The sequence below is a fragment of the Phlebotomus papatasi genome, chromosome 1, assembly GCF_024763615.1.
Source record: "Phlebotomus papatasi isolate M1 chromosome 1, Ppap_2.1, whole genome shotgun sequence".
Lineage (NCBI taxonomy): Eukaryota > Metazoa > Arthropoda > Insecta > Diptera > Psychodidae > Phlebotomus > Phlebotomus papatasi.
In genome coordinates this window covers 54766748-54782818 of record NC_077222.1, presented here as the reverse complement: position 1 = coordinate 54782818, position 16071 = coordinate 54766748, and the positions used below count along the sequence as shown (strand labels likewise).

Here is a 16071-nt window from a genome sequence, read left to right as displayed (position 1 = left end):
AGATTGACATATAAAGCATGCAAAGGATGCTAATTTTTGACTTCATGAAATTTTCCTGATCTAAAGTTGTGCAGGAGTCATATTAAATTTTGGTCAGTAAAAAAGCATAAGTCACAAAAATCTGATTTATGCAATAATAATAATAATATTATATAGAATTAAAATTCTTTTATTTTTAGTTATGTTTTGGAGATGGTCTAGATGAACGTTTAGTCCAAAAATACCTGTGACCTAAAAAAATCACCATTTTGAATTTTTGATGCTCAAAGTTTAACCAGTCTACATAACTTACTTTTCAACCGATTTGGTTAAATTTGAATTTTTTGGAAAGGTTTTGAAATATCAGTAGTAACGAATTGGTTAAATATCCGTAAATGACTTATCTTTTTCGTATTTACATTTTTGTTGTTTGTTCGTACGCTTGTAACTCGTGCCAGAACATTATAGAATAGTCATATCTTTACAAATTTTCGATTTTGATATACTTTTGTGATATATGAATCAATGTAAATGTTAGTAGATCAGTAAGTACCACAAGACCATGCGAAAAATTAATTCACGGAGAATTCTATCTCTTAATTTCGAGCATTCTGCAAAGCTGGGACGCTTTGCCACCCTTTTTACTAATCAAAATTGATTTTTTTACTAACCGAAATCGTTTTTTTTAAAGACAAAGTTAATTTTAAATGCCACCTTTACCAGTTTAATTTTTTTATGAAATTTGCCGTTTACCCACAAAAATTATATCTTACTGACCAAACCTATATTTTTCTAATTGATTTTGAATTTAGAGTATCCTCTAAACATTTTCCATGCTGAGTAATTTTCATCCTTATAACCCAGATCACCAGCCCGGAGTCAATTGAGGTGTAATTGCTCGACGACAGTTACACTCGTTACACTCAATCCTGGTATAACGACGTTATCACACTTGCACATTAAAATTTTAATGTGATTCACATTAATTGTTGCTTGTGAGCTTCCAAATATGTTATTTGTATCTTAGAGACACTCGAGACACTTAATATTTGGGGTTTTTCTATTTATTGATAAAGAAGTGGACTTGACTTGCAAAAACAAGTTTAAATTTACCTAAAGCATAAATATTTTTCACATTAAAAAATTAAAGAGAAAATCGCCTTAATTTTTCGCATTAATGCTATAAATCAATTTTTATCAAATTTTGCGGGCCAAGTCTACCTTTTTATCAACAAATAGATCAAATTTTGAATATAAAATGATTCAAACACACAAATTACACATTTGGACTCTCACCAGCGACAATTAATGCTAATCATATTAAAATTTTAATGTGTAAGTGTGATTACACAATTATGCACATTTTCGGGACCGAAAAAAAATCGCGAAATGGCATTACGCATCGAGAAAATTTGCATACCCGCAGGGGCTTTCTTTTGAATAAATCGGCCGTGGAACGAATTTCGCGCGGAATAGAAGTAGTTCAAACAAAAAGATTCAACTGTTTAATAGAAATGCATTAACAAACAGTACTTTTTGGCCAGAGTTCTTCAGTAAATAGTTAGAATATTTAAAAACTTTACCTTAATAAAAGAAATTAAATTTTTATTCTGAAAGAGTAGCAAAATGTTTTCAAATGTACCGCGTCGCAACATAGTACAGTAACTCTCTCAAATTCGGGCATTTGGGACCGAAATGTCATCCGAATTTGAGAGAAATTCGGGCGATAAACTTTTTTAAATATAACGATTTTTATTGATCTGCATCTGCATACACACATATTGAGTTTACTCAATATTGTAAATTTCATGGAAATCCCTTAATAACGCAAACTTACATCGAAACTCAGATAAACCATGGCAAATTTGAGCATATTGGGTTTATTTGATAATCATAATCAAACTTGAAAAATGTAAACAAACTTTTTTCGAATTTAAATGCCGCCCTAATTAAAAAGTAGCCCGATCTTAAAAGCGCCGAATTAGCGAGAGTTTACAGATCCTTTGTCGGATTTTTGGCCACGTGTATGAGGATGAACGATCCTAATACCTATACAACCATGAATTGTCTGAGCGGTACTACCGAGAGATTACTGGTGTAAAAGTCAAGCTAAAAGAGATATAAGTTTGTAATCTTCAGTGACCCCCATATAAAAATATAATCTAGATGTATTTGTTTTTTTCTCTTTCCTTAATTATCAAAATCATGTGTCTTGGTTTATTTCGAAAATCGATAGACCGATTTTTTTAGAAGTTTTTTTTTTTAAATACGTTTTGGGAATAATACAGGGGAAAGTTTCGTACATTTAAACCTCTGACCTAAAGAAAAATCTATTTTGAATTTTTAGATGCACCCAAAAATTGTGCAAACTAATACACGGAGTACTATCTTGTGAGTCCGAGTATTCCTCGATTCTGGGACCCTTTGCCATCTCTAGATACATTTTCTGACATTGCAAAAACAATTTTAGAATACAATTTGAGAATCTAAGGGCACCTGTAGAAAATCTCAACGACCATAAATTTATCTAGATTTTTTTTCTCAAATTACCAATAATATTGTGAAATAAATAGCAATAAAAAATTATTTCTTTTTCACAATTTCTTTTGGGTCATATTCCTAAAATACCTTTTGAAATTTTAAAATCTTTAAACGATCTTCTTCGAGAATTCTATACCAAAATTGTAATGCTTTCAGTATTCCACCGGAAACCTTTCAATTCTTTTGTGTGTAAACTATTGCTAATTCAGCTCAAGATTCAGCAATAAATCACAGCAAAGAAGTTTAGTCATTGTTCAGAAAAGTAAAACAATCGCGCAATGTGAGCTTCCTCGTGTACCATACTTCTCTTATGTATAGAACCCTCCCTCCTCCTCAAAAGAATTATACTTAAGTATAAAGACGAGTAAAAAAAGAGCGGTGAATTTCAATGCGAAACATTTATAGTATTTTCCATGCAGGCGTATATTATTTGAGACTTCTGAGTTGGGTTGCCTTCTCTCGCAGTGTTAGTTTGAAAGACTCTTGGAGAACGCGGTTCACGTAAGCACATAGTCACACAAAACCAGTCTCCCAGCCCAGCTCACACAGAACCGAACTCAACCATCGCGATCCAGTCCACCTTTGTGAGCTGCCAGACGGTGTTGTTGAGTTCATTCTCTCCCTCTGAAAATACCAATTTCGCGACAATTTCTCCTAGTTACTTCTTGTTTTTTTTTAACAACTAGGAAACAATACAATTGCAAAATCTTAGATCTCTATCCAGTGAAATTTAATGTATTTGAGCATCTGTTCTGACCAATTTGCCCAGTAAAAAGTGACGAAATTTTGAGGGAAAATACCTCAAAATAGTGCGTTTAGGTAACAATGGAAAGGTGTATGTGTTTGATCGTTGATTACTTTTGGTGACTCCTAATTCCGGTTTGTAGATTTTTGTGACTTGGTGTGGCGTTTTTTTTTTTTATTCACTACTTTCATTCTTCCCACCATCCTCCCCATTCAATGGGAAATATAATCAAACAAATGATTGCTGCTGATAAATACAATAGTGTTCTATAAGTGTGAGAAATGGACATACCCATTGGCAATTGACCAATTAAACTTTGAGCTATTCCTTCTAGTAATAAAAAAATATAAATTAAATTTGCGATAGCCTCCCGCGGAGTTACTGCCGATCATCCGCACACTTCTTCCCCAAAACGTTCTTCTCCATTTATCCGCAAAACTCACTTGCATTGGAAGCATTCTCTGCTGAGTAAGTATAATAATATATCCAAAGTTAAAAGAACATTCATTCCATCTACACTGACTCATGCGACTGAGTTAATAAAAAAAAGAGGACAAATAAACGTTCTCTTATTAGCTTTCGATGGTGTGAGCAATTCTAATAAATTCATCGCAAGAGACACTTTGTATGCGTATATACTTTATATTTATTTGATAAACTAACACTTTTTTATTTTGAATGATTTGTGATGTATTTTCCAACTGAAGAAACCAGCTAAAACATTTGCAATAAATTTCTCATGCACGCCGGTAAAATATTTAAATTTTTTTTTAAAGAAAAAAAGCTATTATTATTATCAAATTAACACTTAAATGTGGAACAATTCCGGCGCAAAAAAAAATCTCTGTGGCAAACATTATGTACTATTAAATAATCTACCTGATAATAGCTCAATTTTGCTCTTATTGTGGCACTGTTGGAATTCAGAAGGAAAACATCTCTATATGTATTGAAGACCTGTATATAAAATGACTGTTTTGCTTCTTTAGACCGATAAAAAAACACCTTTCTATGATTGTATGTTCTTGCCCATACGTGCTTTTCATATGGTGAGAAGAAAAAAAAATGAAACACCAATTACCTTCTTCTCTATTTTGGAACTTCATGCAAATTTTACGCATTTCAGAAACATAAAAAAAAAACTTCAATACAACGTCGGAAAAAGGCGTTTCCAAGAAAACAAAAAGCACTAATTCATGCCCTAGTTACATCATAGTTCAAAGTGTTCAAAATTCTATATTATTTATAGAGGCTTTATACATTTTTTATGAATAAAAAAAATCATGAAAACACCGTTTGTTTCACTTTTAAAAGCATCACCGTGAATCTATTTGAGATTCACATTTCTAATAATTAATTTACAAGATCACACGGATCACACAGTGTATCACAACAAACCTACTGTTTCTTTTAATAGCTATCAAAACTATTAAAAGAATACATTAAAATTGTTAAAAATATTGAGAACACAACGAACAGTGCAATTGGGGCAAAACATGCAAATTGCCTTCAAAGATATTAAGCATTGGGCTCTGTAAGAAATTATACGGAAAGGCTTAATAGGGAAAATCTACATAATTTCTATTTTTTCCAATTACAATAATTGCACAGAGATAAAAGAAGATGTGTGAGAAGATTTGAAAAGTGTAAAACTTGAAAGATTTTCAATAAAACTGAAAAAGCTAAAAGAAAAGCTTTTTACAATATTTAAGAAATTTCAAAGGCTAAAGACCATGGTGTGAAGAATGAACACAAGTTTAATTTGTTATAGTCCCTATACTATATATTTCTATGATCACAATAAGAGTAGCTGACCTTTCTGATTATGGGGAAGTGAAGCTCTTTGAATTGGGGTAGCTTTGAAATTGAATTTTCTCCTATTTTTTAATTGAATTGAGCTTTATCATGATGTATGTTATGACCTACACACATTTACGACAGGGCAGAATCACATTGACAATAAAATGCTCACTGTTAGAGTCAAAACTTCACCGTATTTCGTTAATTTACGCATTTTCATTGCAATTCTTACGCAAATTCTCAATTAGCGTATTATCTTATCTCATACTCGGTGGCACTAGGTGAAAATAAAATAAGAAAATTGAAGAAATGAAACGAAAATTCGATAAACGGTAAGCAAAAAAAATGTAAGAGAAATTAATCGTACAGTTTTTTTTGCTCACCCTTTATCGCATTTTCGTTTTATTTCTTCAATTTTCTTATACTATTTTCACCTAGTGCCACCGAGTATGAGATAAGGTAATACGGTAAGCGAGAATTTGCGTAAGAATTGCAATGAAAATGCGTAGGGGAATATAGGCAGGCTTCGCACGTGTGAGCTTTCGAACGATGCGAATTTTCTCTTTATTTCCAAAGAGTTGGTTCCGCATTTCTTAGCCATAAGTTAAGTATTTATGAACCTTATCTTCATTGTAAAAATAGGCAGCTAAGCCCTTCTTTCTTAGGTGCTCGGGTCACAAATAGAAAATTGGCCCAAAATGGGTAATTTTGATGGCGCACATTTTATTTGATTTCTCATAGTTAAACTCATTTCTAAAAAAAAAATCACTTACACAGTGGATGAAGAGTATACTTGAGATGATATTTACGTAATATTTTTTTGCATCGAAGGGAAATTATTTTCACGGTGGCGCAAAATTCGCAAGTACTACACTGTGTGTGGTTTCCGTGGTTTCAGACACTGAATGTGTGAGCGTTCGCACATCCATCAGACAACTCCAGCTTGAAAATCATAACCTTACTAAAGCCTCATAAGCCACAGTGAGACATTCGTGGTCATTTCCTTTTCGACAGGCGTATAGTCTCCTTCCCATCTCCATGAGACGACGGCTATTGACAGTGTGAACCGTGTGAACATGTTCATAGTCGATTTTTCGATATTTATTTGGAAGAAAAAACAGTGCTCCAGAAAATGTGAAAAAGGGTATTTTAAAGATCTTCTTTTAGTGCAGTGATAGTTTCCGCCGGTTCAAGGGGGCACAGTATAACAATCTGAAAATAATTTTAATTGTAGATAAAATTTATTATTTTTCATTTTTTCATATTTTCTTTCATTTTCCTGTCCAGGAAAAACCAACAATTCTGTGATAGTGAACTAGGCATGCATAGAAACCTAAAAGATATCAGAGAACTTTTTGGTGTAGTGCAATTCACTGCCCATTTTACAGTTTAGTCAGAAAAAAGTCCTGAATATGAAGCACGAAAAAATGTACGAAGGCTGCCTACATTCCCCTAAATTAACAAAATACGGCGAGCATTTTACTGGCAATGTGATCCTGCCCTTAAGCCGAGAGCCGGCTTGGCGTAATTATAATCAAAATAATGCTCAGATTACATTTCAAGCAGTTTCCTACTAAACCGTCTCTTGGTTTAAGCCAAGAAACGGCTTAGTTTGTGGAAAACTAATGGCAATTTAGTCAAATCATTATTTTGATTATAATTACACTAAGCCGTCTCTCGGCTTAAGTCGTAAGTGTGTTTAGGGAATTAGCTTCAAAAATAGTTTGTTACAAGAGTGTTAGTTTACAAGAAAAGTAATGTAATATAACATAAAAGTACAACATTTGAAATAATACTTTTGACAATTTTCATTTAAAAATTTTGAATCTGATTACTCGAAATAGGTTCATCTGAAATAATAAAATCAAATATTTCCTATTAGGAGAAAAGTTAAACTCGTACTCAACCAAAATTTTATATGAAAATACCATTTTCGGTGTATTTTCTACTGCGTTTCGTATTGTAAAATAAGTTGTGGTCAATGAAAGAAAAGATACCGTTCAAGTACGATATTAAAGCTTTTGCAAAAGGAAATATTTCCTTTTTTGACCCCAGATGAACCTTTTTCTGAGTAATCTTATACATCCAAAAGTAAGTTTTATTTCAGAAAGGGTTTGCGAAAGTCACGTCTCAAAGGGTTCAATTTCTGGAATTCTCAAAAAAAAAAAAATAGAAAATAGAGTTTAAATGTTTCATTTTTATGAACTTAACGTTAAGTTTAAATATCTGGTTGGAAGGTTCAGATAATATCAAAACTTCCTTAAAATTCTAAAATTTGTCTAGGTTTGACAACAATAAAAAATTGTGTTTAAAACATTGAAAAAAATATTTATTCTGCGCTAAATATTCCCAAAGATACCAGACGATTATTAAGAACAAAAACTTGGAAAACAGTTTAAAATTTTTGAAAATATATTCTAGTTACTTTTTTGCATGGCTTTTAGCTGTCTTTTTCATACTAGAGAGGTCTATATTTTTAGGATTTTAGTATATGGAGCAGTATTTTAGTTAAAATGGCAAGTAAAAAAATAGGTTAGAATAAAACAAATTCTAAATGCTTGAAAGTGGTGAATTATTGTTGAAAAAGCTTTAAAACATATTACTTTGAATTTCTGATCATTTCGTACTTATTTTGTTGGCCAAATTTGATAATTTACGACCAAAAATATTTATCCCTAATTTTAGGGTTTATAAATATTTTAAAAGCAAGAATTAGAAAACAGAAAAACTTTTGAAAAATTTCATATAACTAGAATATTAATATTTTTAGCTGTTTAAATACCCAACGATACAGCCTTTATTCCTATAAATCTAGCTTAAGTAAATTGAGATGTATGAACACGTATTTCTACTTCTGTTTTTGTCCTTTAAGAGGGTGAATGGGTGAATTTTATTTTAAAGTTCCTCTCATTTTCTATACGGAAGAGTCAGTGTCATTGTCCCTGGTCCCCTCTACTAAATTTAGACAAAAATTCAAATGATACCACATAGTCTTATGTACATATTTGCTTTCTTTCTCCATTCAGGCAAAAAATAAACTAAAAATGTGTTGGAAATTGCTGATGACAACTCTGGTGCTGTTGAACATTTCGAGTACCTGGGGTGGTGGTTGTGGTCCACTCTTTAAGGGCAAATGTACTTGTGGATATGGAAATTACGATAATAGTCGCCGCTATATAGTCAACTGTACAGATACGGGATTTAAGGACAGTACTGTCCTTGAAAATCTCCCACCTGAAACTGAAGTAGTCATCTTCACGGGAAATCACATTCCAGAATTACCATGGAATGTTTTTGGCCAGATGAATGATCTGGAATCACTGACAATTGTGGATATGTCCAATAATGGAATTCAAGAAATTCGAGGAAAATCCTACCATCATGTATCTAATGTTCGTCGCTTGATCCTTAATCACAATAATCTCAGTATATCTCGTTATGATGATGATTTTAATCATCATCATCCCAGAGTCTTCTCAAACTTCATCAACCTCATGGAACTCCACCTCACCAATGCCTTTGCAGACAACACATCGGCTCAGCTGTCCGAGGATCTCCATGATATCTTCGTTAACAGCAATCTCACTCACTTAATTAAATTGCATCTCGAACAGAATGAGATCTCGTCATTTCGGGACAAGCATGTTTTCTGTGATTTACCAGCTCTTAGAGATCTCCATTTGGGTGACAATAACCTCAAGGAATTAAACTTCAATGTGATGTGCTTGAAACATCTGCGTTTCCTGGACCTCGAGCGGAATAAATTCGAGATGGTTAAACCACGCGATCTCGCTACTCTTGATTCCCTCCAAGCACTTCCTGGTCGAGACATAAACCTCGTAGTGGATTTTATGTACAATCCCTTCCGCTGTGATTGTTCCATCAGCTATTTTAATGAGTGGCTACAGAAGACAAAAGTAGATGCTAGAAATCGCGATTACTACACATGTCGTCGCAACGGCAAGGACTTTGATACAGAAACCATCCTCAATCTCAAAGTACAACGCTGCAAAAATCAATCACAGAACACTAGAACCACCGCTGGACACACAGTTACATTGGTTTTCCTTCTTGTAGTACTGTGTTTTATCCTAGTGGGATTAGTAGCTGCTCTAATCTACGTAAGTCGCGATCGGATTAATCTTCGACGAACTCTAACACCTATGCTCAGCAATGTGTCCAAGAAAGTGCAATACACTTCTATCAAAGATGAGGATTGTCCTGAGGTTCATGTCTAAAGACTACATACAACCCATCATTCTCTCTCTCATTTGACACAGAAATTGAAAGAAAAAAAACTATTAAATTAGAAAGTTTGGGGCATAATTAACAAATCAATTTGAAATGCAACCAAAAAAAAAACAACCGTAAAATTAATGATAATCAAAGTTACTCTTAGAGATGAATTTGGTGGTTCTACAATATTTACGGCGGAATTGTGCCATGTCAAGTTAAGAATTTATACTTAAAATTATTTAGTAGAAATATTTACTTATATTATAAAGTTCATAACTCTTGGCCAAGTAGAACGCAATACATTTTTTTTATAAATAATATTTTTACTGTATTTGCTAAAACAAAAACTGTGATTATTACAAATTAATTCAATACATTATTGTATCACTTAAAAATTATAAGTATGAAAGTTTATTTTAATATTCTTCTTAATAAACTAGGTAAAACATTTAAAACATTCTATTGTATTTTTGTTTTCAGTTCAAAAAAAACTTTTCCAATCGAGTAAATTCTAAACTAAATCCTTGAAGGGTGGGAAGGAGCCATTTATTTAAATCCTGCTTTTGCTCTCCGGATGCAAAATTCCGAAAGGATTAAATTGAATTGAAAAATTTCGAAAATTCAGATTTTAATAAAGAAGATTAACTCTGAATGTTCTTTGATGTTGATATCATTGATAACAATTTTGTGAGTACTTTAGTGAATAAAATTTTAAGGTTAAAATTGAAAAGATTCTGAGAATTTGAAAAACGATTATCGAACGTGTTTTACTATTTTATAATTATTTTTACTAATCTTTGATTGGGTAAAATTTAGAAAAGCGGTAACACGGTTAACTTAAGAAACAGCGTAACTTTAAATAGTTTAAATATATTAGCATGTTGAAATCGTCTTTTGGTGCGTCTAAATTTCTAGGCTGTCTGACTTTTAAAAAATTGCCCTACCTTACCCAGCTTAATCCTTTAAGGACGATTAGTTCACCCGTGACCCATCACAGAAAAAAATATTTTGTAAAATGTTGGTAAAAGTTTGTGAATTCCTATGGAGGACTTACGAGATGGTCGTGAATCGTATAACCCACAAACAAGTTCGTAAAAGTTTGTAATTTTTTCACAAACATTGTTCATAACATGATCACCTGACGAGCATTTTTTGTACTTTTACAAACATTTGTTGTAAATGTTCGTAAACACACAAAAAATGTTCGTACAATTTTGTCATTAGTTCGTAAATTTTTTTTTGCCTGATGAACATTTTACGAACATTTACGAACAAATAACAAAATTTTACAAACATTTTTGTGTGTTTACGAACATTTACGAACAAATGTTTGTAAAAGTACAAAAAATGCTCGTCAAGTGATCATGTTACGAACAATGTTTGTGAAAAAAGTACAAACTTTTACGAACTTGTTTGTGGGTTATAGGATTTACGAGCATTTCGTAAGTCCTCCATAGGAATTCACAAACATTTACGAACATTTTCACAAAATATTTTTTTCTGTGCGTAGAGAAAATAATTTTTCCTGACTCTAACCTAAGTACCTAAAGTAATTTCTTTCTAATGTTTGGCATAATCGCAAAGTACAGGTTGTAGGAATCTAGGATAATTTTTGCAAATCTCCAAGTATTTGGTAAGTAGGTATAGTAAATATTTAAGCTTAAAAGTTACGAATTTTCACACTACCCTATTAATGAATGATTTTTATTATTTTTTATATTTCTAATTTTTTGTAAGCAAAAACCTCTTGACACTGGAGACTACAATAACTACATAATATTTTTCATTAAAACGAAAATTATTTTTCTGCGCTGTTCGACTTTTAGTAAATTACCCTATTTAGTAAATTTCCCATTGCAACTTTTGTATTTTTAAGAACGCAGTTTGTTTTCTCGTAAGATTTTTTAGGTTTTCAATAAGCAAAATTATATAATCTCTATCTTGGAAGTATTTGACAGCTTTTTGATCTTGAATCAATTTTGGTTTCATATTTGAGTCATAGTATATTACTGCTCGAACTCCACGGAGAGAGCAGTATATAATTCCTCGATTTTTTCACCCTCCCCAAAATTTCCACCTTCCACCCAACGGAGACCAATTTTATCAACAAATCTTCACGTTTCAGACGATTTCTAAGAAATGTCGTCACGCTGTTTGTCCGTCTGTCCGTCCGACTGTCGCCAGCTCTAGAGGCCAAACGGTAAGAGATAGCGACTTGGGACCTAAAGGGGACCCCCCCATAAGTCGACCTAAGGATCGTTAACATGCCCCACATTTCCCCTCCGCCCCTCCCCTTCCCCGCCAAAACCATGTTTTTTAGGATTGTTCGAAAATGCGTAGTGCGATTTTTTTCATTTTTGGATATGTTTTAGAGATTACCCAGGCGGACATTTCGTCCATATACGAAAATACCGTTGAATCATTCCTAATAACGGTTTTTCAAGGTCAAAGGTTTAAAAGTAATTATTTTAGCGCATTTATCAAGCGAATGGGGTCATGTTTGGACTCGTTGGAAAGTTCTTGGAATTTCCGACAAAACTGAATCGGTTCCAATCGGTTTTTAACCGGTAATGAACCAATTCATAACAGATAACTAATTCTTATCTGAAAATCAATTCTATTACTTTTAATCTTTTAAAACTATTTTGGGGGATCTTTTGAGTGATTTATAAATCAGTTCAAATCGGTTGGGAACCGGTAAACGATAAATGATGCGAAAGTACTTTAGCGGTATAGCATCTAAGTCACGAGTTCAAGCATTCCGGAAAGCCTGGGACGCTTTGCAACCCCTTTTTTTTTAAATATTCTATCTGTTGAAGTTAATCTATGGATTTAGCACGAACTTATGCAAAGACCTCATATTAAAAAAGATCTAGAATAGGAAAATGCAATTTTTTTTACCTATAAGACAGCTTTTTAATGTTTTAAAGTTTTATTTGAAATTAACATTTGGTATTTAGAGTAAGTGTACCAAATTTCGGTATAGTTGCATGCAGGCCCCAAAGCCTTAAGTTTAAAATGTAATATTTTTAAAACAAATTGAATTTTTTGTTGCTTCTTTTTAAGGAGTGTTGCTTGGAACTTTATAGATAGTTTATCGTATTCGTGTTCTCTAAAATAATTCTTAATAGATTTTAAAATGAATAAAAGTACAAACATGGCTTTGGGTAATATTTCGGCCACCTTGATTCTCATAGTTCCTTGCCATTCTGGAATTTTTCCATTTTTCACATAGACTCGTTCGTCGAAACGACATTGTTTTTTTTTTGTATAATCTCTAGAGAGAGGATGCAAAAACTAAATATTCATGGAAATGAGGGGAACAAAAGAAGTGGCCGAAATTACAATCTGGCCGAAATTTGATACAGTCCTCTTTTTAACTTGCACTAATTTGCCCTCCAGATTTTTAGATTTGGGACCCTTCGGACGACCTATATCTCAGGCTGATCAGGAATTAACTGAGCAATTTATCAAACGCAACAGTAAATAATTGTACAGAGAAAAGGAAAAATGATAATTTATAAGTGTTTTCGGTAACTTATGTCCTTTGAGCTCATGTTTAATTCCGTCCACAATTCATCTTTTCAATTTTCCCGCCATTTTTTCGCTATTCTCTACCGCGCATGTCGTTTCGCAATAGGGCAATTGAGTAATATACAGAAAAAAAAGTCCACTGTCAAGTTTATTTATCATCTAGCTTTCTGGCCAATACATCTTTTGGCCTGCAACAAGAAGTATATATCTATAATGGCGTGAAATAGAGCGAATTCAGCCGAGTGTATTAGTAGCAACTTGATAGCATTTGGACACCGTCATCGAGCCACAGGTAATTAAACTAACGGTAAGGCAATGATCTCACATTGGGGGGCTTTTAGCAAAAATATTGTCAGCAGGCAAATGTTTTGCAATACACCGTGGTATGCATTCGGCACCGATGATCATTGTATATATAGGAGGCAGCTTATTCAACTGGAATGTTGATTGGGAAATTGTTTTAGGAAACAAGGTTTAGTGTGATTGCAGGTGCTGAATCTAGGTGGAAATTTGTTATATGCAAAATTCTTCATATTTCTTATCTCAATATATCAAAATTATAGAGAATATCATGCAACGTAACGATTCTCTTTCTATTCATTGTTCCTCGCGCTAATTTGTTCTGCGGTTTAACCTGACATTCCTCTCTTGCGCGAGATTAGAGTCTGAACCACAAGAAATGGGCAAAATTGCTCTTTTGTTGAGAATTTCCAAGAATGCAAAAATACATAAAGAAAACGACCTGTTCAGAGAAAAAGGCATCTCTCGAAATTCTTATCTTACCAGTTGGGCTTTTTAAATATTGCAAGAAATTTTACATTGGGCCTTAGAGAGGGTCAGCTATGAATCCATGGACGTCTAACGTGATCTGGGATAAGTGAAAAAAATTAATCAAACATTTCAAAAGAAATTCAACAGAATCAAGATCCAATAAAATCATCAAAAAATAATTGTGAAATGAAACTTTTCAACACTCTTCCAGCATCGGTTTTAAGTCTCAAACGCCCCATTTTTTGCTACACTTACAGGTAGAGCGTGAGCATTAGATGTTCCTGGATACGTCCCATGGTAATCAAGATTCAAGGCAGCAACATACAAACAAACGATAACCAAGAGTTTGTGTTCTGCGTTGCTGAATCCAAAATCCGTCACACCACAAACACCAAGGCGGGAGGTTGGTGGAAGGCTCTTCTCAACACAAAACTCTGAAGTGAGTTAGTTGAATGGAGAGAGTTGAAGAGTGTGGTTGGTTTATAAGAAAAAAAAATCATTTTTCACAAGAACCTGAGGAATTCGATTGAATATAATCTCTAAAATTTTGGTGTCCAATAGGTGGATCCCAAGTTCATCAGGTGTGCTCAGGAAGATATTGAAGAAGACAAAAACCAGTTGAGAGGTCGTGAGAAATTTTGTGAACAACAAATAGAATCTGAGATCATCCTAATTGGATATTCGTCATCATAGATATCTCGGATTTAAGAGAATTTTGGTGTTTTGGTATGAGGTGAACTTGGTGGCTCTCTTGCGAGACTATGGAATGTTTGTGACTCTTAGGGAGTGTCTACGTGTGCTAGAGAGAATTAACAGGCTAGTTAATTAAGGCAGGTGAACGCACACAAAACCCAGTGAGGAAATGGAGGTGCATCTGTCGAATCTGATGGGTAAGCTGAGCATCGATAACGGTGTTAGCGATCTATGTGACTTTTCGCTGGCGGAGCAGAATGCCCTCAGTGAGGCACATGGCATAACGCCCAGCACAAGTCCGGACTATTTGCCCATCCTCGGGAAGACTGTCAACTATATTGTGGCCTTTGTACTCGTCAATGATGCCAACGAAGTACTGATGATGCAGGAATCTCGAGAATCCTGCCGTGGCAAATGGTACCTACCAGCAGGAAGGATGGAACCTGGTGAGAAAGTTGTCGAAGCAGCGGCTAGGGAAGTGTTGGAAGAGACAGGCCTAATTGTTGAAATTACGACACTTTTGCTCGTGGAGACCGCAGGAGGATCGTGGTTTCGATTTGTTGTCACAGGTGAGATTGTGGGTGGTGAACTGAAGACACCCGAACATGCAGACAGTGAATCACTGCAGGCTAGTTGGGTGTCGGATGTGGCGAAATTGAATCTCCGTAGCAAAGACATAATTGCACTCATCAACTACGGCCACCTCTACAAGAACACCATTTCTGTGGCACTGTGGCCACGAACAATGCTTCCCAAGGCCCAGGCCCACACCAAAAGTCACCTCAGACTAGTAATGGCTATCAAGAAGCGTGCCACAAATCGATTTCACATTCTCTACAGCGAAAAACAAACCTCCCACTATCCCACAGTGGAGATTCATCCCGAGAGGAGCATCTACTCTACCCTGATAAAATTCATGAAAGAAATCTTTGGGGCTGACCTGCCTCAACACAAACCTCTGGGATTGTTCTCTGTGGAGCATTCGCCATCAGAGACAGCCAGTACAGCCACAGATGGCATCTGCCTTACACTCCTTGTACTCTTTCGACCACCCCTGGAGGAAGTCGCCCTGATTGGGAAGTACGTCTGGGAGGAATTACCCTCTGAGGCGAGTCATGAGATGGAAAAGCTAATTACCGCCAAACACGCTCTAATTGGATTGAGTGTACTGAGATAGACAACCTAAATGAGATGCATCAAATATTTTGATACCAAAATACAGAGAATTATAAATTGCTTTTGCTCTGCCTTTCCCACAACAATGTATTCCTCTGTCCATTGAGTAAATTCAGCTATAATCTACCGTTCTTTTTTTTTGTTGCTAATTCCATTGAAAAAATACTCTCTATGTAAGATGTATTATTGACTGTTGAATAAAAAGATATTTAACGAGACTCACCGGGTTTGCCATTGATGAATTTCTGCTTTTTGGAGCACTTGAGGTGTTTTCTTATCAGAAACTGTCCACTGATTCACTAATTTATTGATAAATGATGCACAAATTTCCCGGTAAAAACAATTTTGCATTTACACCGCATTCGCACGAAAAAGACAGCTGATAGCTTGCACTCCTTGCACTGCACACTGTGATGAAATTCATTTTTTTCAATTTTTTCACATCTTGTTTGATTTAACCGATTTAATATATATTCAATCACTTTATTTGGGCAATTACCTCATTAACACTCTAAAAATAATAAAGATTATAAAACTATATTAATAAAAAATTATAAAATCCGATTGAATCACTGGAATTCCAACGTGCATTTTGG

The 16071-nt window shown here is 34.2% G+C and overlaps 3 protein-coding genes across 8 annotated transcripts in view; 2 read left to right on the top strand and 1 right to left on the bottom strand.

Annotated features, from left to right (window-relative positions):
* Positions 1-16071, bottom strand: part of LOC129807232 (diuretic hormone 44) — a 46545-nt gene extending 30474 nt beyond the window's left edge. The window contains exon 1 of the mRNA XM_055856372.1: positions 15699-16071. Coding sequence (XP_055712347.1) covers positions 15699-15826 — 128 coding nt within the window. The 5' untranslated portion in view covers positions 15827-16071. The remainder of the gene's footprint in view (positions 1-15698) is intronic.
* On the top strand, positions 2960-9758 carry LOC129807190 (trophoblast glycoprotein). 3 transcript variants are annotated; one of them, XM_055856297.1, is made up of 3 exons: positions 2984-3399; positions 3528-3733; positions 8092-9758. In XM_055856297.1, the coding sequence occupies exon 3, from the start codon at positions 8110-8112 to the stop codon at positions 9301-9303; it is 1194 nt and encodes a 397-aa protein (XP_055712272.1). In that variant the 5' UTR covers positions 2984-3399; positions 3528-3733; positions 8092-8109; the 3' UTR covers positions 9304-9758. The 3 variants fall into 3 exon arrangements, with proteins under 3 accessions (XP_055712264.1, XP_055712272.1, XP_055712281.1); XM_055856306.1 differs by having other exon boundaries at positions 2985-3399; positions 3632-3733; XM_055856289.1 differs by having other exon boundaries at positions 2960-3733.
* LOC129807217 (8-oxo-dGDP phosphatase NUDT18) lies at positions 12943-15693 on the top strand. 4 transcript variants are annotated; one of them, XM_055856358.1, is made up of 3 exons: positions 12943-13142; positions 13864-14080; positions 14168-15693. In XM_055856358.1, exon 3 carries the CDS (start codon positions 14469-14471, stop codon positions 15474-15476), a length of 1008 nt encoding a protein of 335 aa, XP_055712333.1. In that variant the 5' UTR covers positions 12943-13142; positions 13864-14080; positions 14168-14468; the 3' UTR covers positions 15477-15693. The 4 variants fall into 4 exon arrangements, with proteins under 4 accessions (XP_055712333.1, XP_055712323.1, XP_055712314.1 ...); XM_055856348.1 differs by having other exon boundaries at positions 12944-13127; positions 13864-14045; XM_055856339.1 differs by having other exon boundaries at positions 12944-13127.